The sequence below is a fragment of the Felis catus genome, chromosome X (genome assembly GCF_018350175.1).
Source record: "Felis catus isolate Fca126 chromosome X, F.catus_Fca126_mat1.0, whole genome shotgun sequence".
Lineage (NCBI taxonomy): Eukaryota > Metazoa > Chordata > Mammalia > Carnivora > Felidae > Felis > Felis catus.
Window position 1 is genome coordinate 12,910,290 of NC_058386.1, and position 22,655 is coordinate 12,932,944.

The window sequence follows — 22,655 nt, forward strand, 5'->3', positions numbered from 1 at the left end:
AATAAATGAAATGAAATGAAATGAAATGAAATCACAAAAAAAGAGCAAGGGCAGAAAATAAATAAGCAGCTGTTTTATCACTGTCAATTGGAGGAGACAAAAACAATAACATCAATAAATGATTGCTGAGCTGTGCTCCTATTAACATTTCAATATTCTTCAATCAGGCACTTCTCATGGAAAATAAAAACTTTTTATTTGTTCATTTTTTATTTCAGAGAGAGTGCACACATGAGAGGGGGAGAGGGGTGGCAGGGGAGAGAGAGAGAATATCTTAAGCAGGCTCCACGTTCAGTGCAGAGCCCAATGTGGGCCTCGATCCCACCACCCTGGGATCATGACCTGAACCGAAATCAAGAGTTAGACGCTCAACCAAATGAGCCACCCAGGTGCCCCAAGAAAAACTTTTTAATTGGTATTTTATATTTGGAAGATAACCTGTGCCACTGAGTGGGAGATCAGTGTGTCTTAGTGGTAGATGACATAGAATTTGATCAAACATCTAAACAAATTATATTTCTAAGTTCTTGTACTCTGCATCTGAAAAGATAGAAAAACATATCCAGATAGACATGCACATTTCTTACCACGTGCTTTTGAGAGTAGTTCATAGCATTATTTTATATAAAGGGAAGAATAAATAGTTCTGGGTAAGGTTAACACTAAGAGGATTAATTATGACACTCAAAATTATTTTAATTAAATCTCCAAAATCTATTGAAAGGAAATCTAAGGGTGCCTGACTGGCTCAGCTGGCAGAGCATGTGACTCTTGATCTTGGGGTCATGAATTCAAGCCCCACACTGGATGTGGCCTACTTAAAATAAAAAGGGTTAAACATATTTTTTAAAAAAGGAGGGCGCCTGGGTGGCTCAGTCGATTAAGCATCTGACTCTTGATTTCAGCTCAGGTCATGATCTCATGGTTTCGGGAGTTCAAGCCTGTTGGGCTCTGGGCTGGCAGGGAGGAGCCTGCTTGGGATTCTCTCTCTCCCTCTCTCTATCTCTGTCCCGCCCTCCCCCCCCCCCCCCCACTGACTTGCTCTCTCTCTCAAAATAAATAAATAAACTTTAAAAAATAAAAAAGGAAATCTAAGCCAGCATGCAGTGCAGATATAAATCCTTGACTCTGATTCTTTCTTAGCTCCCAGTCGCCAACATAATGATTTAGGGGAGACAGTGCTTTGCTGGTGCTCAAGAAGTACCCCAGAAGTTTCAGAACCATATAGACTCACATATAATTGCACATCCTTGCCACAAGGAAAGGCAAATATACTGCGATTTGTTTATCTCTTTTACTAGCAACTTAATCAAAGTACAAGTAGAACATATACCATGTATAGTGTACAGAATACTCCATAATGTTAAAATTTCAATTTTCTACCAAATTAATCTATAAACTCAATATAATACTAATCAAAATCTCAAAAATCTTTTTATGTGGAATTGATAAGCTGATTTTAAAGTTTATAAGGAAATGCATAGGATCTAGAATAGCCAAAACAATTTTGAAAATAACAGAGTTAGAGGACTCACACTTCCTAATTTCAAGACCTGCTATAAGTCTATAGTAGTCAAAACAGTGTGATATTTATGTAAAGATAGACACATAGATCCATAGAACAAAATAGAGAGTACAGAAATTGACGCACATATATATTAATTGACTTTCAACACAGGTGCCAAGCCAATTCAAAGGGGGAAAGGAAAGTCTTTTTAACAAACGATGCTAGAACAACTGAATATCCAACTGAAAAACATAAACCTTAACCCTTACCTCACATTATACACAAAATTAAATCAGTATAGATTATAGACCCAATGTAAAAGCTAAAATATAGGACTTTTAGAAGAAGACATAGTAGAAAATATTTGTCAGCTCAGAATAGACAAATGTTTCTTTCTTTCTTTCTTTCTTTCTTTCTTTCTTTCTTTCTTTCTTTTTTTTACGTCTTTTATTTATTTTTGAGAGACAGAGAGAGATAGAGCTTGAGCGGGGGACAGGCTGAGAGAGAGGGAGACACAGAATCCGAAGCAGGCTCCAGGTTCTGAGCTGTCAGCACAGAGCCCAACATGGGGCTCGAACTCGTGAACCATGAGGTCATGACCTGAGCTGAAGCTGGACGCTTAACCGGCTGAGCCACCCAGGTGCACCACAAATGTTTCTTAAATAGGATACAAAAAGAAGAAACCATAATATTAAAAAGTTGATAAACTGAACTTCATCAAAATTATTTTTGTCTCTAAAGTATCCCATTAGAAAAATTAAAAGGCTAAAACAAGACATATAAAAATATATTTGCAATATATGTCTCACTAAGGACTTCTATCCAACATAGCTAAGTATCAGCTGAAAGAATCTTTTGGAGGAAACTGGAGAAATTTGGACAGGAACCCACACAAGGAACTTTTTTAGACATTGTTTTCCTAACTGTCCCCTAAAAGAAATTTTAATACCACAGGCGTACTGCATTTCTGTGTATGTACTAAGTGTATATCTGTGCTTTAAAAAGAGTAAGATACTCTTCACACACACTTCCAAGAAAAAATTTTCACCTGTTAAGAACTCTTAGATTGTATTAAGGTAATGCTGCTAATTTTACTAAAAGTGATCATGGTATTGTGGCCTTATATGAAATATTATTTTTAAGAGCTGGATAACAAAAATATTTTAAGTGTGAAACACCATATAATATCTTAAATTTACTTTAAAATACTTCAGAATTTAGGGGTGCCTGGGTGGTTCAGTCGGTTGAGCGTCCGACTTCAGCTCAGGTCACGACCTGCATCCTTGGGCTCGAGCGCCACATCAGGCTCTGTGCTGCCAGCTCGGAGCCTGGAGCCTGCTTTGGATTCTGTGTCTCCCTCTCTTTCTGCTCCTCCTTTCTTTGCACTCTGTCTCTCTCTCTCTCTCAAAAAATAAAAATAAAACATTAAAAAATTTTTAAAAAATACTTCAGAATTTAAAAACAGATGAAACTAACATGTCAAATGCCAATCAGATGACATGATTTCTATATAGGGTTCGTTAAACTATTCTGTCTGCTTTTCTTTATGTTTTTTTTTATACCAAAAATTAAAATATGAAAAAAAGTTAGCAGAGTTATCTTGGTGATGGAGAATACAATAATTTTTATAATTATAATTATAAATTTTTAATAATATTTTTATAATATTTATATAATATTTTAATAATATAATTATAATATAATTATTCTTTGTACTACTCTGTATGGTTTAAATTACTGATATTAAATATGTATCATATATTAAAAATGACAAAGCTTTGGTTTATAAAAAATGAAAACATGAATTTTTAGCAAATAAGAATAAAAATAAACTTCTTTGTCCTGATAATCAATCTCTATAAAAAATAAACCTACAGCAAATATCACACTTATGGCAAAATATTGAAAGTATTTCCTCTATTATGAGAGCACAAGAGGGATCCATTACTACCACTTCCTTAACATTGTCCTTAGCCAGTGCAGGAAGGTAAGGCAAATGACTCAAAGATGTAAAGATTTAGAAAAACTGTTATTTATTATTCACAAAAAAATCCTAAAATAATTTACAGATTGATAATAAGAATTAACAGTCTTTAAACCATCCACTTTAGGGGCACCTGGGTGGCTGAGTCGGTTGAGCGTCCGACTTCAGCTCAGGTCACAATCTCATGGCTTGTGGGTTCAAGCCCTGTGTCGGGCTCTGTGCTGACAGCTCAGAGCCTGGAGCCTGCTTCAGATTCTGCGTCTCCTTCTCTGTCTGCCCCTCCCCCACCTGTGCTCTCTCTCTGTCTCTCAAAAATAAGTAAATGTAAAAAAAAAATTAAACTCTCCACTTTAGAAGACTCTTTGGCATTATCTACTAAAAATAAACATACGTATAATGTACCACCACCCATGTATTCTATTTCTGGAAATATATCTGGTTAAACTCTTGTACATGTGTACTAGGAGACATTTATGATCATATAAATAGAATCATGTTTATATAAACAATAAATAAAGGAATCAATCCAGATATCCATGAATATGGTAAATTGGGTACATAAATCATAATATATATGCACATAAAATGGAAGGCTATTCAGCAGTGAAATGAATGCTCTATCTCCTGTCTACAGACTCTACCCTGATTCTAGAGAATGTCTTATGGATGCTATGACAGGCCACAGGGAGGACCAGGCTAGAAGGGGAAAAAGGATCAAGATAACCCCAAACCTTGGACCAATTCAGGAAATTTACTCTGATGGCATCCTGACAGACAACGGACTAAACATTTTTATATCCCTGGGCCATCAGGGTCTCAGTTTGAATGTATCACTCTAAAATGATTCCAAAAGAAGAAATTTTCACATTCAATTTTAAATCAAATGCACACAGTATGGAGTTAGATTAAATCACTTCATAGTGCCCTGAGTCTTTTGATCAAAATAGAAGTTGTTCTTCTCTTCTTTCTTTGTGACACATAATAGTATATGTCTTATTCTAGAATTGCAGCCAATTTTTCAATAATAACTTTGTTTTCCATTCAGCCTAAATAAAAGCTCACTGTTTCAACCTCTGCAAACACTGGTTCAAGTGAGGATTACAAGCCTTCTAAAAGACTAGGATTTGTTAACATCTTCTAGTTATTATTCAATAGTACACTTCTCCCTATTTAAAACACTGAATATTCTCAATTTACCCAAGTATACTTCTCCCTTGAAGCTGAAGTTAAGACCCAGAATAGCATCAACACACTTTTCAATCTTAGAGAACTGAGCTGTTCTTTCCTTCTCCACACACCACCTCCAACATGGCTCCCTTGTTGTTGAAGGCAGATCACATGCCAGTACCAGAGACTTCACACTGATCCTCTAAGCCAGTAGCTATAAGTCAGCTTGGGCTGCCATGACAAAATGTTACAAACTGGGTGGCTTAAACACCAGAAATTTCTTTTCTCACAGTTCTAGAGGCTGGGAAGTCCAAGATCAATGAGCTGGCCAATTCATTTCCTGGTAAGATCTCTTCCTAGCTTGTAGATGGCTACCCTCTCACTGTGCCTTCACAGGGCAGAGACAGCCAGCTCTCTCGTGTCTTCTCTTATTGAATCAGCACACTACTCTTACACCTCATTTAACCTTAAGGACTTCCTTATCCAAATACAGCCATCCTGGGTGGTTAGGATTTCAACACAGTCCAGTATATAGCATAGTGCATAGCAAAAGTATCCGTACTGAAGGACTAAGTTGGTTTTGTTGGTATCGTTTTTAAGTTTAATCTGCTGTGGACCAAAACTTTTGTACAATTCCAAGAGAAACGAATCCCTAGAATAATGAAATCAGGGGAAAAAACCTAAAGACATGCAAACTACAAGACCTGGCTTATTTTATTTTTAAATTTTTATTTATCTTATTTTCTTTTTTTTATTATGAGATTTTTACTAGATTTTTATTAGATTCAATAAACAAAATTTTTCTGCACATTGTTTTTTTAAAAAAATAATTTTTATTGTGGTAAAATATATATAACATAAAATTTACCATTTTAACCATTTTTGGCATGGCCATTGACATTCCTTCTTCTCCTCAGCCAATGGTAACCACCATTGTACTTTTTGTCTCTATGAATTTGCCTATTCTAGGTACCTCATGTGAGTGAAATTATACAATATTTGTCCTTGTGTGTCTGGCTTATTTCACTTATTTCACTTATTTGAACTGTTTTCAAAGTTCATTCATGTTGTCGTTTTTAAATGCTTCTAAGGCTGTTCCTCCTGATCTATTTACTTGCTGGGAGTGTTGACTTACAGTTAGTGTACTAACTTTGAGATACTTTGAGACTGCACTTGTATGTAGTATACAAAGTTTTCAAAGTTCATTCATGTTGTCGTTTTTAAATGCTTCTAAGGCTGTTCCTCCTGATCTATTTACTTGCTGGGAGTGTTAACTTACAGTTAGTGTACCACCATTAGCCCACAGATACTTTGAGACTGCACTTGTATGGCACTACTCTAAGCTACTATGTAACCAGACAAAGACTCCTATGCATACTTTACTAGACGTTATCCCCCAAGTAAAACCTAGGAAGGACTGGGTAACACCAAGGAAAAAAAGAGTTATTTGTTTAGTAGGTAAGACCATTTATATCAGAGGTATTTTCAGTGGGGAAACAAAAGGAGAATTTTCTCTTATATTTACCTGCATATATGTATGGCATCTCACATGCTGCCAATATGGTGAGTTGAAGATCAGATTATATAAGTAGTACTAATTAAAATAACCAAAATGTAAGCACACTGAAAGCATAAATCTTATCGCAGACGGTCATACATTTTTTTCTCTTTAGAACCAAGCCTCCAAGCTGCTACCTGTTAGTATGAGTTCCATTATCAAATGGTCCAAATTCAAAACCATATTCCATTAGCCTTCTAAGCAGCCTTGAGAATTATCACCAGACAGTTCAAGATGATAACCTCAGCACACTTCTCTCTCCTCTTCTTCCTAACAGATCCCCACTCCTCCAGGATGTTCAACTTCCAGCCATTTTCTAGTTGACAGCAAATCTCTCTACCTCTCCCTCTTGCTGTCCTCAAAAACACTTACTTCTCCCTGCTTCTCCTTACTTTACATGAGCAAGTTGAAATTTTCTGGCCTGCAAAAAGTCCCTGAGGCAAGGAAATACTAGGGCTCATTTGAAAGAAAAGAAATGGATAATATAAAGGGAATAAATAAAACTTCATACATAATAAATCATCTTGCCATATTCTCCCCCAATCGTGAGGCAAGGGGACTAAGGGAGGGTCAAGAGGATGTGCTCACTCAGAGCCTGTGTCTCCCTGCTCTAGACCATGTTTTGGAGACCTCCAGATCCTAGAATTCCCTGCCCAAAAGGCCTCAAGCCTACTCCCAGGGTATGGGCAAACATCTTGCCTAAGACTCCTCAGCTAGTAGGGACTCAGCTAAGCTCTAGGGGTGGCCAAAGAATTGCTCCATATTGTGAAGGAGTGGTGGAGCCTTAATATGTGGACTGGGGTATTCATATGTGTGAGTGGGAGTCTTCTCATGGGACAGATCCCAAAGTAGGAAGAGAAAGGGCATAAACCTCTCTGCTGCCACAATATGACGTGGTGCCCAAGGAGTCCAAGAATACGACATTCCAACCTGGCCTCCTGCTCATGACAAAAGGATAGCTATCAAAATAGAGGGAGAGAACATATTTTACTTAAGTTTGTTAGCTTGACTGACAACTTTTAAATATTCAGACATATGGTATTTAAGCATCCGTTATAGTTCTGCTTCAGGCCCCACCAAAATTACCAGGACCGTCTCTCCTAAAATATGCTCATCCTGATAATCACACTTCATTTTGTCAATGCTCTCCTTGTTTTCTCCAACATGACAAAGAATGTACACTGAGGATGTGCAGCACAAGCTCTATGTTTTAAAGTCTCTTGGAAGATATTTTATCTCTCTGCAGCTATGCTATCAATTTGATATTGAGTTAGAGCACTTGTTTCCTTCTATTTTCAAGTTAGGCATTTGTTGACATTCGGAATTAATTTTATCTTTTGCATATGTAAAACACTGATGTGTTTCAAAGCATAAGCTATGTGAAAAGGTTAATTCTGGTAAGTCTTATTTCCTTCCTCCATTCTCTTTCCTTCCACCTCCCACTCCCTCACCTGTTAATAGGTTGTTTATCTTTCCAGCATTTCTTCCTACAAATAGAAGCAAATATATAGATGTATTCTCATCTTCCACCCCTGAAATGCACAAAACATAGCTTGCTGCTACATGGTTCTGCATCTTGCAACTTTGCACTGAACAAAATAGCCTGGAGACCACACCAGATCAGTATCTTTCTTGGTCCATTTTTATGGGTGCATAGAACCCCATGGTATGAACTCACAATAGTTTAGTCCTGTATCATGCATGTTTGGGTTGTTTCTAATCTTTTGCTATTACAAATAATATGCTGCAATCGATACCCTTGTGCATCTGTCATTTCATAAATGTTCAGAAATGTATTTTAGATAGACTCCTGGAAGAGGGGTTCCCGGCTCAAAGAATAAATGCATCTGTAATTTCATTAGACATTACAAAACTCCCTTCCATACAAGTTATGGTTTGCCTTCCCACCAGCAATGTTTTATGAGTGTTTGTTTCCTCTCAGCCTTGACTATAGCGTGTGCTGTCAAATGCTGAAACACTTGCTCATTTGGAATATGTAGGTGCGAATTGGTCACTTGATGTATTTTAATCTGTATTTTCGCTATTACTGGTGAGAGCTTGGTCATCTATTTACGTTTCTTTTGCTATACTGCCCATTTTTTCTATTCTGCACTCGGTCTTTTTCATATAGATCTTAGGAAAGATATTACCCTTTATTTTGTGACATGTAAGTTACAAAGGCTTTTCCCAGTTTGTCATTAGTCCCATGCCTTATTATATTTATTATTATATTTAATATATTATATTATATTGTCCTATGCCAGGCAAAAGTTTGGGTTTTTTTTTTTTAATGTAGTCTAATATGTAAACTAATCTTCTTCTTTGTGGCTTCTAGATTCCAAGTCATAACTAGAAAGTCTTTCATCACTCCCAGGTTATAAAGGAATGCACCCATGTTTTCTTTTATTGTCTTCTTTTAAGATATTTTTGAGATCTTTGATTCATTTGGAGGAATTTTGCATTTGTGGCATTGGGATCAGTCTTGGGAACTGTTGATCATGGGTGCCCATACTTTGCTTAGGTTTTGTCTTGAGTGTTAATCCACATGCTCAAGGACTTGGCCATCCCGACAGTCTCTCCACTCACATCAGTCACCTGCAATTATTTTTGCCCATTAACGGTCCTAAGGAGCCCTCATTAATATGCATTTTCCATACATAAGAGCTCCATCCTTTCCCCCAGAGATCCCAGGGGACTCAATTCTCCCCGAACAACTCTATTTATTTAATTTTTAAAATATTTATATTTATTTTTGAGACAGAGAGAGACAGAGCATGAGTGGGAGAGGGGCAGAGAAATAGGGAGACACAGATCCGAAGCAGGCTCCAGGCTCTGAGCTGTCAGCACACAGCCCGACGCGGGGCTCGAACTCGTCAACTGTGAGATCATGACCTGAGCCAGTGTCAGACGCTCAACCTAGTGAGCCACCCAGGTGCCCCTCAAACAACTCTATTTATATAGGAGGCTTGATAACCATCTTTTTCATGACATGCACGGTGCAAGTGAAAGTCTTGCATTTCCAAGGGTAAGGTTTTTAGGCCTTTGTTGTTATTCCTACTGCATATGGATATGTCTGGGGAATGAGAAGTTTGGGGGGATGTCTTGGGGCAGGAGGTGGTAGGGAAAGGTAACACTGTAAAATAAGATGGAGACGGGCACCTGATGGTGAGCTTCAACTTGCCTTCAATCTTCCTGTGGTCCCCCCTCCAGCTTTCCTGTTGGCTTCACCTTTGTCTTGGTGTTCATTGGATGAGGGTGATTCATCTTCTTCATCATTTGGGCTTGTTTTTAAGAATTTTGAAATGCAAGCCTGACTCTTGAAGTTTGCATAGCAGGCTTTTCTTCGGGGAAATCTAAATGAGCTGTTTCACTAATGAAGAAAGTTCTCAAAATGCAGGAAAATAGATGTGTTTGCTCCTCATGAAAATTATTTTCATGCTTAATAATGCAGCTGTCATTCCCGAGTTAATTTCTCAAAAACATACTGCCAAGCTGTTACTTCCTAGTCCATGCCTACAATGAAAGTTTTTTATTCATTTATAAGTCATAAGCCTTGTCTGTGTACTTTCTGCTCAAAGCAAAATGCCCCATGTAGTCAGTGTAAATGGTCTAAAGCCCAATTTCCTTTGCCATCCTCTAAGATTTTGACTATTCTGATGGCTTAATCTGATCTTTTCTTTTAAATGTGGGAAGTCATCATAAAATGGACCAGCTTTTCCTTTATTCTGATCTTTATATCAATTTATTCAATTTATCTTTATCTCAATCAAAAATGCATTGATTTTTGAAACTGAGATCACCAACAAGGGGATGAGGACATATGTATTGTGCTACCAGAAGGAAAGCTCTCAAAATGGCACATGATGAACTGGAGTGGGAAAATATTCCCAAAATATTTTTATGGATTATAAAATTGCTATGCTATCCCGCCAAATGACTCTTGATCAAGAGTGTTAACTTGAAAATAAAGAGGTGCAATGAGAAGCAAACGAACATTTATTTGGGAGTAAACAATTACAATTTGGGGAGCACAGAATCAGATAAAAACCCAAATAGCGTCCCCTTTGTAGAATAAAAGCAAGGGGTTTCTATGAGGAAAAGGGAGGGGGAACAGTTACATGAGTTAAAGAAAAACTTTGCTATGGGTGTTAATAAGCTAAGCAACTCGGGGTTATACATGGATTAACTACTGATTCTACCTTCAAAAAGCCCACATCCATCAGGCCGCTGATCAGGAGACTTGATTCTCTCACTGACTTCTCAAGCAATTGCTCAGAACAACTGTTGTTTTGCCTCGTCCAAAGGTTTTGCCCAGTTCAAACAAATATGAGTAAGGCAGTTTCCCCACAGTGACTACTCTGGCTCTATTCTAAAATGGCTCCAGTCATGCCAATTTTTCACAAGGGCAATGCTTTTCTTGCTGTGAGGTGTCCAAATCTTTTTGGCCTGAAAGTTGCTTGAGGGGCAAGCATGTGTTTAATTTTGAGCGTGTCCTAAAGCTACAGTCTGGGAAAATTTATTGTTATATCAATGAAATACTTTGATAATTATAATTTCTGAATGTTTTTCATTTCTAATCTTTAAAATGTAATAAAACAAAGGAAGTTTAATATAAATAACCTTACCACTACAGCTTTAGATATATGTAAAGCACAGAGGAAGAAATGAGCTAAACCCACACATAATATTCTATCTGTGAGATGTGGGAAATCTATATAAAATATTTTCTTAGTTTGGGTTGTCCTCCAGAAGCAAATCCTACTCAAGGATTTAAGGGCAAAGAGATTATTTGGAAGATGAGCCCAAGAAATACCAGTACTGGAATGGGCCAATGAGAAAGAAGTTCTGTTGTGTGGGCAGTTGTGTGGGCAGCTACAGCTAATGCCTGTGAATTCTGTAAAATAGTGCAGATTATGCCTCAGAGTCGCCCAACTAAGGGATGAGGGAATCTGTGGTTGATTGAGGGCTGCTCTAGGAACATTTACCCTCGGGCACTTCCTGCTTGCTCCGCAACTGGGTCACGGATGAACTTGTGTGTGAATGTCAACAGAATACAGAAGGAGCAGCAACAATGTTTCCTCCTAAGTAAAAATGATGGAAAGTACAAGACAAAAAATACCATACTCTTTTGATACACTACTGGGAGTCTAGAAATTAGTTTTTGCAGAAAGTAATTTATAATGACTAAAGCAGGAGAGAGAGATCTATAAACCAAAAGAAGTAACCAAAGATTTCCATTAAAGCAATACGTTGAGCTCATTAAATATTCATAACACTTTCCATAATCCCTTTGTAATAACTCAAGGGTTTCCTAACTAAGAAATACAACCTCTTTAATATGATGTCCAAAATTTCAAGTCACCATGCCAATAAACAGGCATCCAGAGATGGTTGGGATATATTCTTTGCCCGATTTGAAATACATGTTGATTTTGGCTTTCTCAAAACTCCATTAATTTTTAGGTTGCTTTTGTTTTGTGTGTTGTTTTTCGGTAGAGTTATGTAAGTGACTCATAGATGGGATTTTAACTCTCTGTCCCAGTTGTAAGCTTCAGGTTTGAGGAGTGGAAGATGGAAACTAGAGTCATCCAGAAGATAATGAAGCTGATGATGATGTAGCCACAAGTCATGTCATAGGGAAACTAATGACTCTGAAGATCTTTGGCTTAGAAAATAAGGGAGAGTGGGAGAACTGTCTTCAAATCATGTCAAAATCTAAAATAGAGGTAAAATTGGTCTATTCTATTTTGCTCCCCTATATCCATCAAACTGGACTGTATGTGTGGGGAGAAGGGCCTGAGAAGTGGGCCAAGAAAAGAGAGAAGGGGTTAGGTAACTAAGAAGGACAATTAGAGTAGAGGTTCCTGCTGACTCAAGGCAGGAGTTGGTGTTAATCCAAGTTCTGGGGAAACAGCAGACACCACGTTATCAGAATTGCCAAGAACAGAAAGTCTAGAAGCCAACAGGCAGGATTTGTTTTGTAACACAAGATTACATGGGACACCTAGGTGGCTCAATCAGTTAAGCATCTGACTCTTGATTTTGACTCAGGTCATTATCTCACAGTTCGCATGGGTTCAAGCCCTGTGTTGGGCTCTGTGCTGACAGCATGGAACCTGCTTACGATTCTCTCTCTCCTCCTCCTCTCTCTCAAAATAAATAAATAAGCTTAAAGAAAAAAAACCCAAGATTACACAACTCAGAGTGTGGATTAGGGCAAATGGGTCAAAATGAAAGCAATGTGAGAATAAGTGAAGAAGGCAATGGATAGTGTGTGCTGGAAGCGGGAGGGGGAAGTATCTTAACAGGCCAAAAGCTGGGCCAGAGCTTAAACCTTTAACCAAATGATGGAAGGAACAGGAAAGCACAGCCACCAGACAGTCCAACATTCTCCAGTTGTGCCCTGCACTCTCCTACCTCTCTGCCTTTGCATGTATAGGATATTCTAACTCTATTTGCTGGCTCATTTCAAATGCAATCTCCTTCATGGGGCTGGTGCTAATCTTCTCTCCTCTGTGCTTCCTTTGTGCCCCATGATAATTTTTAGGACATTTTGCCTTGCTTCTTCTGCAAACACAAACATACACACACACACAGACACAGACACACACACACACACACACACACACACACACACACACAATTCGAGAATGAAAACTGTCTTGCTCATTTTTTCACTACCTTCCCCCAAACTCTGGCACAATGACTGCACACGGCAGTTCATCACCATATTCTCTGAGCTACAGAAGCTCTTCCTCCATACCTCCCTTGGGATACTTCCACAATAGGAAAATAATAATAATAATAATAATAATAATAATAATAATAATAATAGCTACTACTTCTTGAATACTTACTATGAACCAGAAACCTGACACTGATACTAACCTGTGCCTCACCTTCTCATCTGCAAAATGGGAATAATCATACATACTTCATGGAGATGTTGTCATGGATACATGAACAGATGCAAGTGAGAGGCTTAGCACTGGGAATAACAAATATCAAGTACCTAATAAACATTTTACCCCAATGTCTATTTTAGTTAAGAACAGGAAAAACCCATGAGAGATCACTAGGTGAAAAGGGATGCTCTTGGCAGCAAGAGAAGTGACATGTTGGGGGATTGCTGAAGACCAAAATACCTTGTCTTACTTTTCTGTCTACTATTTTGTCGATTCTTTATATTTGAGAAAAAGAGACCATCTTCTATGGGCACTATCCTTTTAGTAAGTCACAAAAACACGTTGCCTAGTTGTTACTTGGTTTGAGCATGAGTTGTCTGAGGGTTTGCATCAAGGATATGCTGCTTACAAGTCCTTTGCCTGAGGAAGTGGTCATTTATTCAACAGCCATTTATGGAGCACGTTAACATCAAATGTTGTACTAGATGCTGGGGAACAGTGGTGAATAAGACAGCATCTTGCCTTTATGGATATTTCAGTATCAAAGAGGAAATAACTAAACAAGTAAGGGCAAGAGGTTCATCACACATACTTTATCTCACACACACATATACGTGTACCATGCATAGTTTAGTCCTAATTCTCAAAAATCTGGCCACAGAACAAAGAGCCAGGGGACACTGAGAAAATATGAACCCAGGAGATTGGGTCACTCCAAGATGGGAGGAAAACAAGATAAATTATTGAGTGGGGATACAAGTGACAAAGGGTAAGAGGTTTTTTGAATATCTTTGATTTGGGAAAGTAGATAAGCTTTCCTAACAGATCCCAAGCTTAAGAAAGGCTGCATCAAATATAGTGAGCTTAGCTAAGAGAAGACAGTGAAGACAGGAGCTTCCATTTTTAAATGTCTAGTCGAAACAGACAAATTAAGAAGGAAAAAGTTATTACTCAAGGCAGATAATGTAATTAATAGATAATGTATTAATAGATGGTTGAGAAAGTGGCCCTACTCAACCCAAAGCCATTTTCTTATTCTTCTCTATTAAGAAGAATGATCTTTGGACTGGAAAGTTAAAAGTGAATTGGAGAGGGGTGCCTGGGTGGCTCAGTCGGTTAAGTGTCTGACTTTGGCTCAGGTCATGATCTCGCAGTTGGTGAGTTCAAGCCCCGTGTCGGGCTCTGTGCTGACAGCTCGGAGTCTGGAGCCTCTTCAGATTGTGTGTGTGTGTGTGTGTGTGTGTGTGTGCGCGCGCGCGCGCCCCTCCCCTGCTTGCACTCTGTCTCTATCTCTTTAAAAAATAAATATTAAAAAAAAAAGTGAATTAGATGGATGAGAAGACCTAAAGAGGAAAACAAGTCTTTCTATTTTAAGTTTTTCAGCTTGAACTAGTTACATCCTGGGACTCTGGAAACCTTGGACACGAGATGATATTTAACAACTCTAAAGAATCATGAAATATGTGAGAAATTGTAAAAGCATGAACAGAGCAAGTGGTCTTAACTTTTTAAAGGGTAGGGGCGCCTGGGTGGCTCAGTCAGTTGAGCGTCTGGCTTCAGCTGAGGTCATGATCTCGCCATTTTTGAGTTCAACCCCCGCGTCGGGCTCTGTGCTGACCGCTCAGAGCCTGGAGCCTGCTTCAGATTCTGTGTCCCCTCTCTCTCCGCCCCACCCCTGCTTGTGCTCTGTCTCTCTCTGTCTTTCAAAAAAAAATGAACATAAAAAAATTTTTTAATAAAATAAAAAATATTTTTAAAAAAGGGCAAAGAATTCTGTATCTATAGACTAATGAGTAATTTATATCACAAGATTCTAGAACAGTTTATTGAAAAAACTATTTATGAAGACTGAAAGGCTGACATGATACGTATGAGGGAGAAAGATTCTCTCAGGACCAGTAACCCCTGGCCATTTGAATCTCATTTCTGATGGAGACACCTGAATGGTAGATCAGGGAATGTGGTAGCCAAAGAGAATCTGAAGACTAGGTCAGTGACAAAGTCCATCAAGATATCATTAAGGACAGGCAGAATGAGATTTGGATAGATATGTAATGGTTGAATATCCTTACCACATAGCAACTCATTGTTGAGTCAAGTCAACCGAGGGGGAAGTTCCTAGTGGCTGCCAAAAGGTTCTATTCTCACCTCTGGCCATTTAACATATTGGTCATGAATTCAGAAGAGAATATTGGTGATATACTGACCAAACACAAAAGTAACAGGAAGCTGGGTATGTTAAGTAATATGCAAGATAACATAATTCAGATCCAAAGAAGGTTTAACAGACGAAATTTTCAGTTGTTTCATTGTATGGCCCCTGTCTCATGAACTTCTACATTCCTCCAGTATGTATCTCAGGGCCTGACATTAAGTTCTCAATGAAAGTTTTATGAATGGACAAATGAATGAACAAATAAATGAATGATAGAAAGTGTCTAAGACAATGTGGTTAGTAGTGGAAACTGATAGTTGACCACCAAAGTCCGTACTTCCCTTCTTACAAAGAAATGGAGTTGTGGGGTGCCTGGGTGGTTCATTTGGTAAAGCACCTGACTTGGGCTCAGTTCATGATCTCACAGTTCATGAATTCAAGTCCCACATTGGGTGAGCTCAAGCCCCGCTTCAGGTGAGCACGAGCCCCACCTTGAGTGAGCCCCACTTCTCTCTCTTTCTACCTTTCTCTCTGCCCCTTGTTCACTTGCACCCTCTCTCTAAAATAAAAAAAAATAAAAAAATAAAAAAATAAAAAAATAAAGGAAAAGAAATGGAGTTGTGGTTGGGTGTATGATGTATCAACTGGACTATATTTCCCAGCCTCCTTTGCAGTTAGCTGTGGTCATGTGACTAAGTCTTAACTCATTGACTCTTGGCACACATGATGAGTCCTACTTCCAGGTCTGTTAGGATATTGAGGTGCCTCTTATATATTCTTCTTCCTTTTCCCACTAGCTAGAAATAAAATAGACATGACAATGGCCCAGCACCAAGGATGCAGATGAAAATAATGCCATAGGAGAATTGCTATGCTACAGACAGAAGGGACTTGAGTCCTTGGATGACCAGATGGAGCAAAGCTTGCTCACATCACAGCTGTTATATGATATATAAACCACTGTATGAAGGGTTTCTTTGTTATGGTTTCTTAGTCTTCATCCTAACCTGAGGTTCAAGGTGAGATTGCCCAGCCAATAAGCAGTGAAGCAGGGACAAATGTCATGGAGTACTCTTTCGTCAAATGAAAAACCTAATGGCCACACAAATATAGGATAGGGGAAATTTAGCTTAACAGCTCCATGTCTAAAAAAACTTGAAGGTTTTGGTTCACTGGAAGATTAATATAACTCAATAGTGTGCTATAGCTGCGGGGAGGGGACAGCAGAGTGGGGAAATAAATGCAGTCCTACAACTGTGGCATGTAGAACGAGGGCAGTGCTGGTTGGACTGATGTTTTTCTGCCCTAGTGGGACCACAGCTGGCAGCCTTCAGTTTACAGTGCAGACTCATGTTTTTTCAGCAGGACTACTCAAGCACCTTATAGGAATGTGATTATACCTTAGTGTTCTATGGATGCTAGTAGATTTGATTAAAATTTTTACTTTTGCCTATAATTTTCCACTAGACTACATGTGAGTCAGGCAACCTGGATGCTTCCAACAAAGCATATCCAGAGTAGATAAATCAGGATCATGAACAAATTTAAAATTATGCCCTATAAGGAGTATTTGTTGGAGTACGGCATGACTCACCACAATGAAGAGGAACCTCAGGGGGACAAAATAGTAGATATCTTCAAATATTTGGGGGACTGTCTTGAGACAGAGGAATGAGATTTATTCTGAATGGTATCTGAAAACCCTAAACTTGAAACTGCATGAAAAAAAGCATCATTCCATATAAACCCGGTGTATAAACTAGATTTTTAAAAAATTAAGAGATGCCCATTTAGATTTATAAAATTCTTGGGGCACCTGGGTGGCTCAGTCGGTTGAGTGACTTTGGCTCAGATCATGATCTCGTGGTTCGTGAATTTGAGCCCCACATGGGGCTCTCTACTGTCAGTCTATCAGCACAGAGCCCACTTCGGATCCTCTGTCTCCCTCTCTCTGCTCCTCCCCTGCTTGCACTATACCCCAAATAAATAAATATTAGATTTATAAAATTCTTCCCTGTATAAAAAGAGCCATCTCAGTGTTTTTTGAATAGTAAGTTCCTCTATGCATTTAAGATTTGGGTTCCCAAAAAACCTTAAAGGAATATACTGAATTCCTCAATTCCCTGACATGGCATAGTCCGCTGGGTTAATTTGAGTTTTATAAAGAAACTGTTGACAAATGTGTGGGAAGCAATAGGCAAATCACTGAGAATGGTGAAGTACCCCAAGGCTAGTAACAACCAGGCAAAGAAGTGCTAAGGGAAAGGCATTACTGGAACCTGTAGACAGTGAGAATCGAGTGAAATTGGCCATGTGTCTTTCCTTCAGCCAAAGGATGTGGCTTATGATGATCCTACAGGAAGAAACAGGGAAATAAACACCCTGAACTTCACTTCCTTCCCTTTCTGCAATCTACCAGGGCTTCCCATTGGCTGAACTCAACCAGAAGCCAGGGGGCAGGAAGCACATTCATAAAATCCATGCAGGTCAGCCTTTCTATCCATAAAGGAGAGTAGAAAAGGTAGAGAATTGGCCTGTGGGAGCAAAAGGAAGTCATGAAGGAAATGTAACGTGAACCTGAACTTTCTACATTATGTATCAATCATTTATCTTCGCATTTTGTTCCATATCTGAGAAATACTAAAGAAACCTTAAATATAACAGCCTCTAAAACAAATAGTGGGAACTAATTTAAAATGAAGATGAAAATTGGGGTGCCTGGGTGGCTCAGTTGTTGAGCATCCGACGTCGGCTCAGGTCATGATCTCATGGTTCGTGGGTTCAAGCCCTGCATCGGGCTCTGTGCTGTCAGCTCAGAGCCTGGAGCCTGCTCAAATTGTGTCTCCCTCTCTCTCTACCCCTCCCCCACTCACACTCTGTCTCTGTCTCTCTCTCAAAAATAAGTAAACATTTTTGAAAAAATGAAAATGAAAGCTCAGCATGCTAGAAGTGAAGCTGATGGTTTTTCATCTCCCTCCATTCACATGGATGAATACTGCCTTCATTTTTAAACACATTTACAGATTGATATGCTTCTATTATTTGCTAGACCTATGGTAAACCAAAAGAGGAAAATAAATTTTACTTCTGTGAAAAATGCCTATGACAGTAAGATGCAGATTTTACTTTCATGAAGCACCAAATGAGCCACTATAAAAGTTTAAATAGGTCAGCATTTAGAAAACAAATCTTGCTGCATAGAGTTAGAACCATGAAAAAAATAAAATAAAATAAAGACAAGCCAGTGATATTCCTGGCCTAAACATTTGGTTTAGGTTTTGAATTAGACAAATGTTCTTTCACCATCTTTGTTTGCTCAGAAAGAGTAAAACTTGTGTCACTGGCAATTTTTATTTTAACATGACTCCCTTTAGTGAATACCCTCTTTCAGTTATAGTGCATGATTTTTTTTTTTAAAGGCCTTGGGCAGATTCACACATTTTGTGCTGTCGCTGTTGTTCCCACAGCACTCTTTCCCTCTCTTTCTCACAGCACTTGTCATTTTGTTTCGTAATTATTTAACATGTCTGACTCCCCTGCTAGACTGTGAGCCCCCAAGAAGAAGGATCATGTGTTATTTGTCTTTGCAACCTGCAGTCCCAGGAGTACCTTCCCACAGCATCCGCCCCATGAATCCTTGTCAAATAATGATACAGCAGCCTCACCTTCTGTCCTTTCTCTCTTGAGGGGAAGGATTCTTAAAGTCAAAGAGAATGCCATCCCCTGTGTACATTCTCAAGAGTGAAGCTGGTGGTTTATGTTTTCTTTTTAACCATTTTGTATTTTAACAACTTTGTACTTGTACTTGCATGTACTATTTGAGCATATGTAAGATTCTGTTAAATGGAATCACTTAGGCGGGGGAGGGGTGGGTGGGGACAGGGATCAGTAAACTTTTTTTTAAGGGCCAGATAGTAACTATTTTAGGTTTTGTGAGCCACATAGTCTTAGTAGCAACCACTCAATTGTGCCCATGTAGTACAAAAACAGCCTTAAACAATATGTAAATTATTGGGCGTGGCTGTGTTCCAATAAAACAGGCCTCTATTGAGGACACTAGGTTGTCAACCGTGCTGCAGTGAGTATCCTTATACATACTGCCTTTCTTCCATGCATGTATATATCTGTAGGGGCAATGTCTAGAGGAAGAATTACTGGGGCAAAGAATAAATACATCCGTAAAGTCTGATAGATATAGCCAAATTTGCATCACCTTTTCATAAAAAATAATTAACAAAAAAATAAATATGCAGGCTTTCAAGATCAAATTATTCACAGTTTCTAGTGTCAGATTTGCATTAGGAATGAAATCACAAAGTATTTATTGAATATCTATCATTCATGCCTGTCCTAGACAATATGGGAAAAACAAAAGAATAAGACACTGTCTCTTCAGTCAAAAATTCTAAAATCTGGTCAAGAGAAATCAGTCAAAATGATTGTTTAACTCGAGGGTTGTTTTTTTTTTTTTAAATGAATTGACTAGTTAACGATTTAACTAAATAAGAGAAGATCTGCCCAAAATTCATTACCATTATGGCTGAGGACATCCATGGCTGAAAGGAGTCATCTGAATCTGGACTAATATGATACTTTACCTTTGCATCTTTAGCATCTCTTTTTTCATGTTTTACCTTATCTTAAGAATCTCCATATACTTACTTATGTCCCCTACCTAACTATATAAATAGTCTCTGGGTTACTCATCTTTGTTTTCCTCCAGTCTTGTTCTCAGGAGATGTTTAAGATAATAGCTCTTGGCCAGCCCATCAACACAAAGTCTGCTTAAAGCAAGAAGTACCCTAAAATGGACACATACTGAAACCTTTCATAAGCAGTGACTCTAAAGACCAGCATTTTTATCACATTCGAGGAACCATTCAGATTGTCTTTCTAGCTGCATCAATTAAATGCCACAAGGGATGAATACGTTAGGCTTTATATACATTATCTAGCTGTCATAAGGAGACAATATCTTTTCTTTACTTGTACCCTGTTGACTTTGGAAACCCTCTGAGGACCTAAGAGCAAATGTGGGATTGTCCAAAAGCTGAGAGACCCTGGGAGAAATCACAAGACTGCTGAATGCATCATTACCCAGGTTCTCTCTTCTACGGCCAATGACTGCAGTCACCCTGCTGTCCTGTCTTATGTCATGACTCATGGACTATCTCATCAGAAAGCTTTGGCACTGGACTGTCATGTCACATAACAATGTGACCTCACCAGCCAGGTTGTGAACAGAAAGTTCAAATAACCAGAACTGGTTTTGACTACCAAAGAGAGAGAAAGAGAGAGAGAGAGAGAGAGAGAGAGAGAGAGAGAGAGAGAGAAGAAATAAATAAACTGGATTAATCGATGAGACTCAAGATTTAACAACCATAACTAGTTTGATAATGAGGATATGTTTGCTAAATCTAATATTTGTAACATCTTGAAGTGCTTTACAAACCTATCAAAGTCTAAAGGCAACATTTTTAGTTTTCATTATATCACATTATCTCCTACCTCTTGGAATTTGGTTCAGTTAAATGTAAGTCTTTGATTTGCAAGTTTTTCCAAGTCCTTTAATCTCTTTATTGGAACACAGAAATATTAGTGGTGGCTCAGTCAGTTAAGCGTCCAACTTTGGCTCAGGTCATGAACTCATTGCTCATGGGTTCGAGCCCTACATCAGGCTCTGTGCTGACAGCTCAGAGCCTGGAGACTGCTTCGAATTCTGTGTCCCTCTCTCTCTGCCCCTCCCCTGCTCATGCTCTGTCTCTCTCTCTCTCTAATGTAAATAAACATTAAAAAAAATTTTTAAGAACATGGAAATATTATAGAATCTACAGATAATTTGGTGGCCATGTGGCTTTTTTAGTATAGTTACATCATTATAATTAGAACTGACAACCCAGAAGATTAACACTTGTAACACTGTTGGTAAAATTCAGTACTGAGTAAGCTGGTTAATGCTCAAACTAGAAAATTCAGTTAACTAGACTACCTAATTTCCCAACATTTCTGAAATAATCTGTTTATTCAGGTGTGCTCTCTTAAACATATTGAGGCAAACTGAACTAACTCATTTGCCTTCTGTATTAGTTTCATATAACTGCAGTAACAAAGTACCACAAATTAGGTGGCTTAAAACAACAGAAATTTATTCTTTCACAAATCTGGAGGCTAGAATTCTGAAATCAACATATAGGTAGGGCCATGCTCCCTCTGAGGGCTCTACAAAAGAATTCTTCCTTGCCTCTTAGAGCTTCTGGTGGTTGCCGGAAATCCTCAGCGTTCCTTGGCTTATAAATACATCACTCCAATCTCTGCCTCTGTGGTCTCATGGGGTTCTCCCTGCATGTCTCTGTTTCTGTGTCTTCTCTTCTTCTAAGGACACCAATAATATTGGATTAAGAGCCCACCCTACTCCTAACTTATTAAGTCTGCAATGACCCTATTTCCAAACAAGGTCACATTCTGAGGTCCTGGGGGTTAGGACTTCAACATATCTTTTGGGGGCACAATTCAGCTCAGAATACCTTCCGAGCACTAGGTACCATAATTTAGTCCCAGTGAACACCTACCCATCCATACCCTAAGGAAAAAATAACTTTTCATTTAACAGTCAGCTGGTGCATATCAGGAGAATGGGATGGCATTGGGGTTGCCTCTGACCTGCTGAAACAGTGAACAATTTCCACCCTCTTGAATGCTTCTCAGTCTAGATTTAAACTGGGAAGCAGCATGCACAAAGCCAGGCCTCCCAAGGACGACCTCAGAAGAGAAAGGATCCACTGAATCCTTGATGACAGCAGCAAGCTTGAGGTCTCTGGGTTGGGGATCACTACCATGACATGAATAATGCATGTCAAGGGTGCCCCTGAAAGTCCAATTCTGCTCTGTGCCCTGTACAAACACCCAGATATTACAGATATTATTTATGGAGAAATCAATGCCAAGTGACAAGCCTATTTCTTCTCGATTATGTCAGCCATCTTCCCAACTCCAACCAGACCTTCCTTTGTTTCAAGAGGTCACCTTTTGTCATCTCTGGCTAGAGCTGCTAATGAGTAACGCAAGTTTTCAGACCCAGCCTCCTCATCCTTTTCCTTGTCTATCATCAAGGCAAAAGACCTTAGCAACATCTAGTTCCAGTAGCACTGTCTTCCAACATAAATTAACTACACAGAAGATTGCCCTCGCCAATGAAAAGAAACAAAATTTTGTCAAAAGTTTAAGTTGATATGACCACAGCCTACTCTCTCTAATGTCTCTGGCCCTAGAGTAGCAGTGGTTCTCACATAAGGATCACCTGGAGGGCTTATTTAAGCACAGATCAGTGGGCCCCACACCAGAGCTTATGACTGTGTGGATCTGTGGTCAGGCCAAGAGTC

The 22,655-nt window shown here is 38.8% G+C and overlaps 1 protein-coding gene across 1 annotated transcript in view; it reads right to left on the bottom strand.

The window, feature by feature from the left end:
- Positions 1-22,382, bottom strand: part of LOC101086540 (calcium and integrin-binding family member 2-like) — a 39,050-nt gene extending 16,668 nt beyond the window's left edge. The window contains 1 exon segment of the mRNA XM_045051091.1: positions 22,300-22,382. Coding sequence (XP_044907026.1) covers positions 22,300-22,382 — 83 coding nt within the window.
- Between the last annotated feature and the right edge of the window lie 273 nt (positions 22,383-22,655).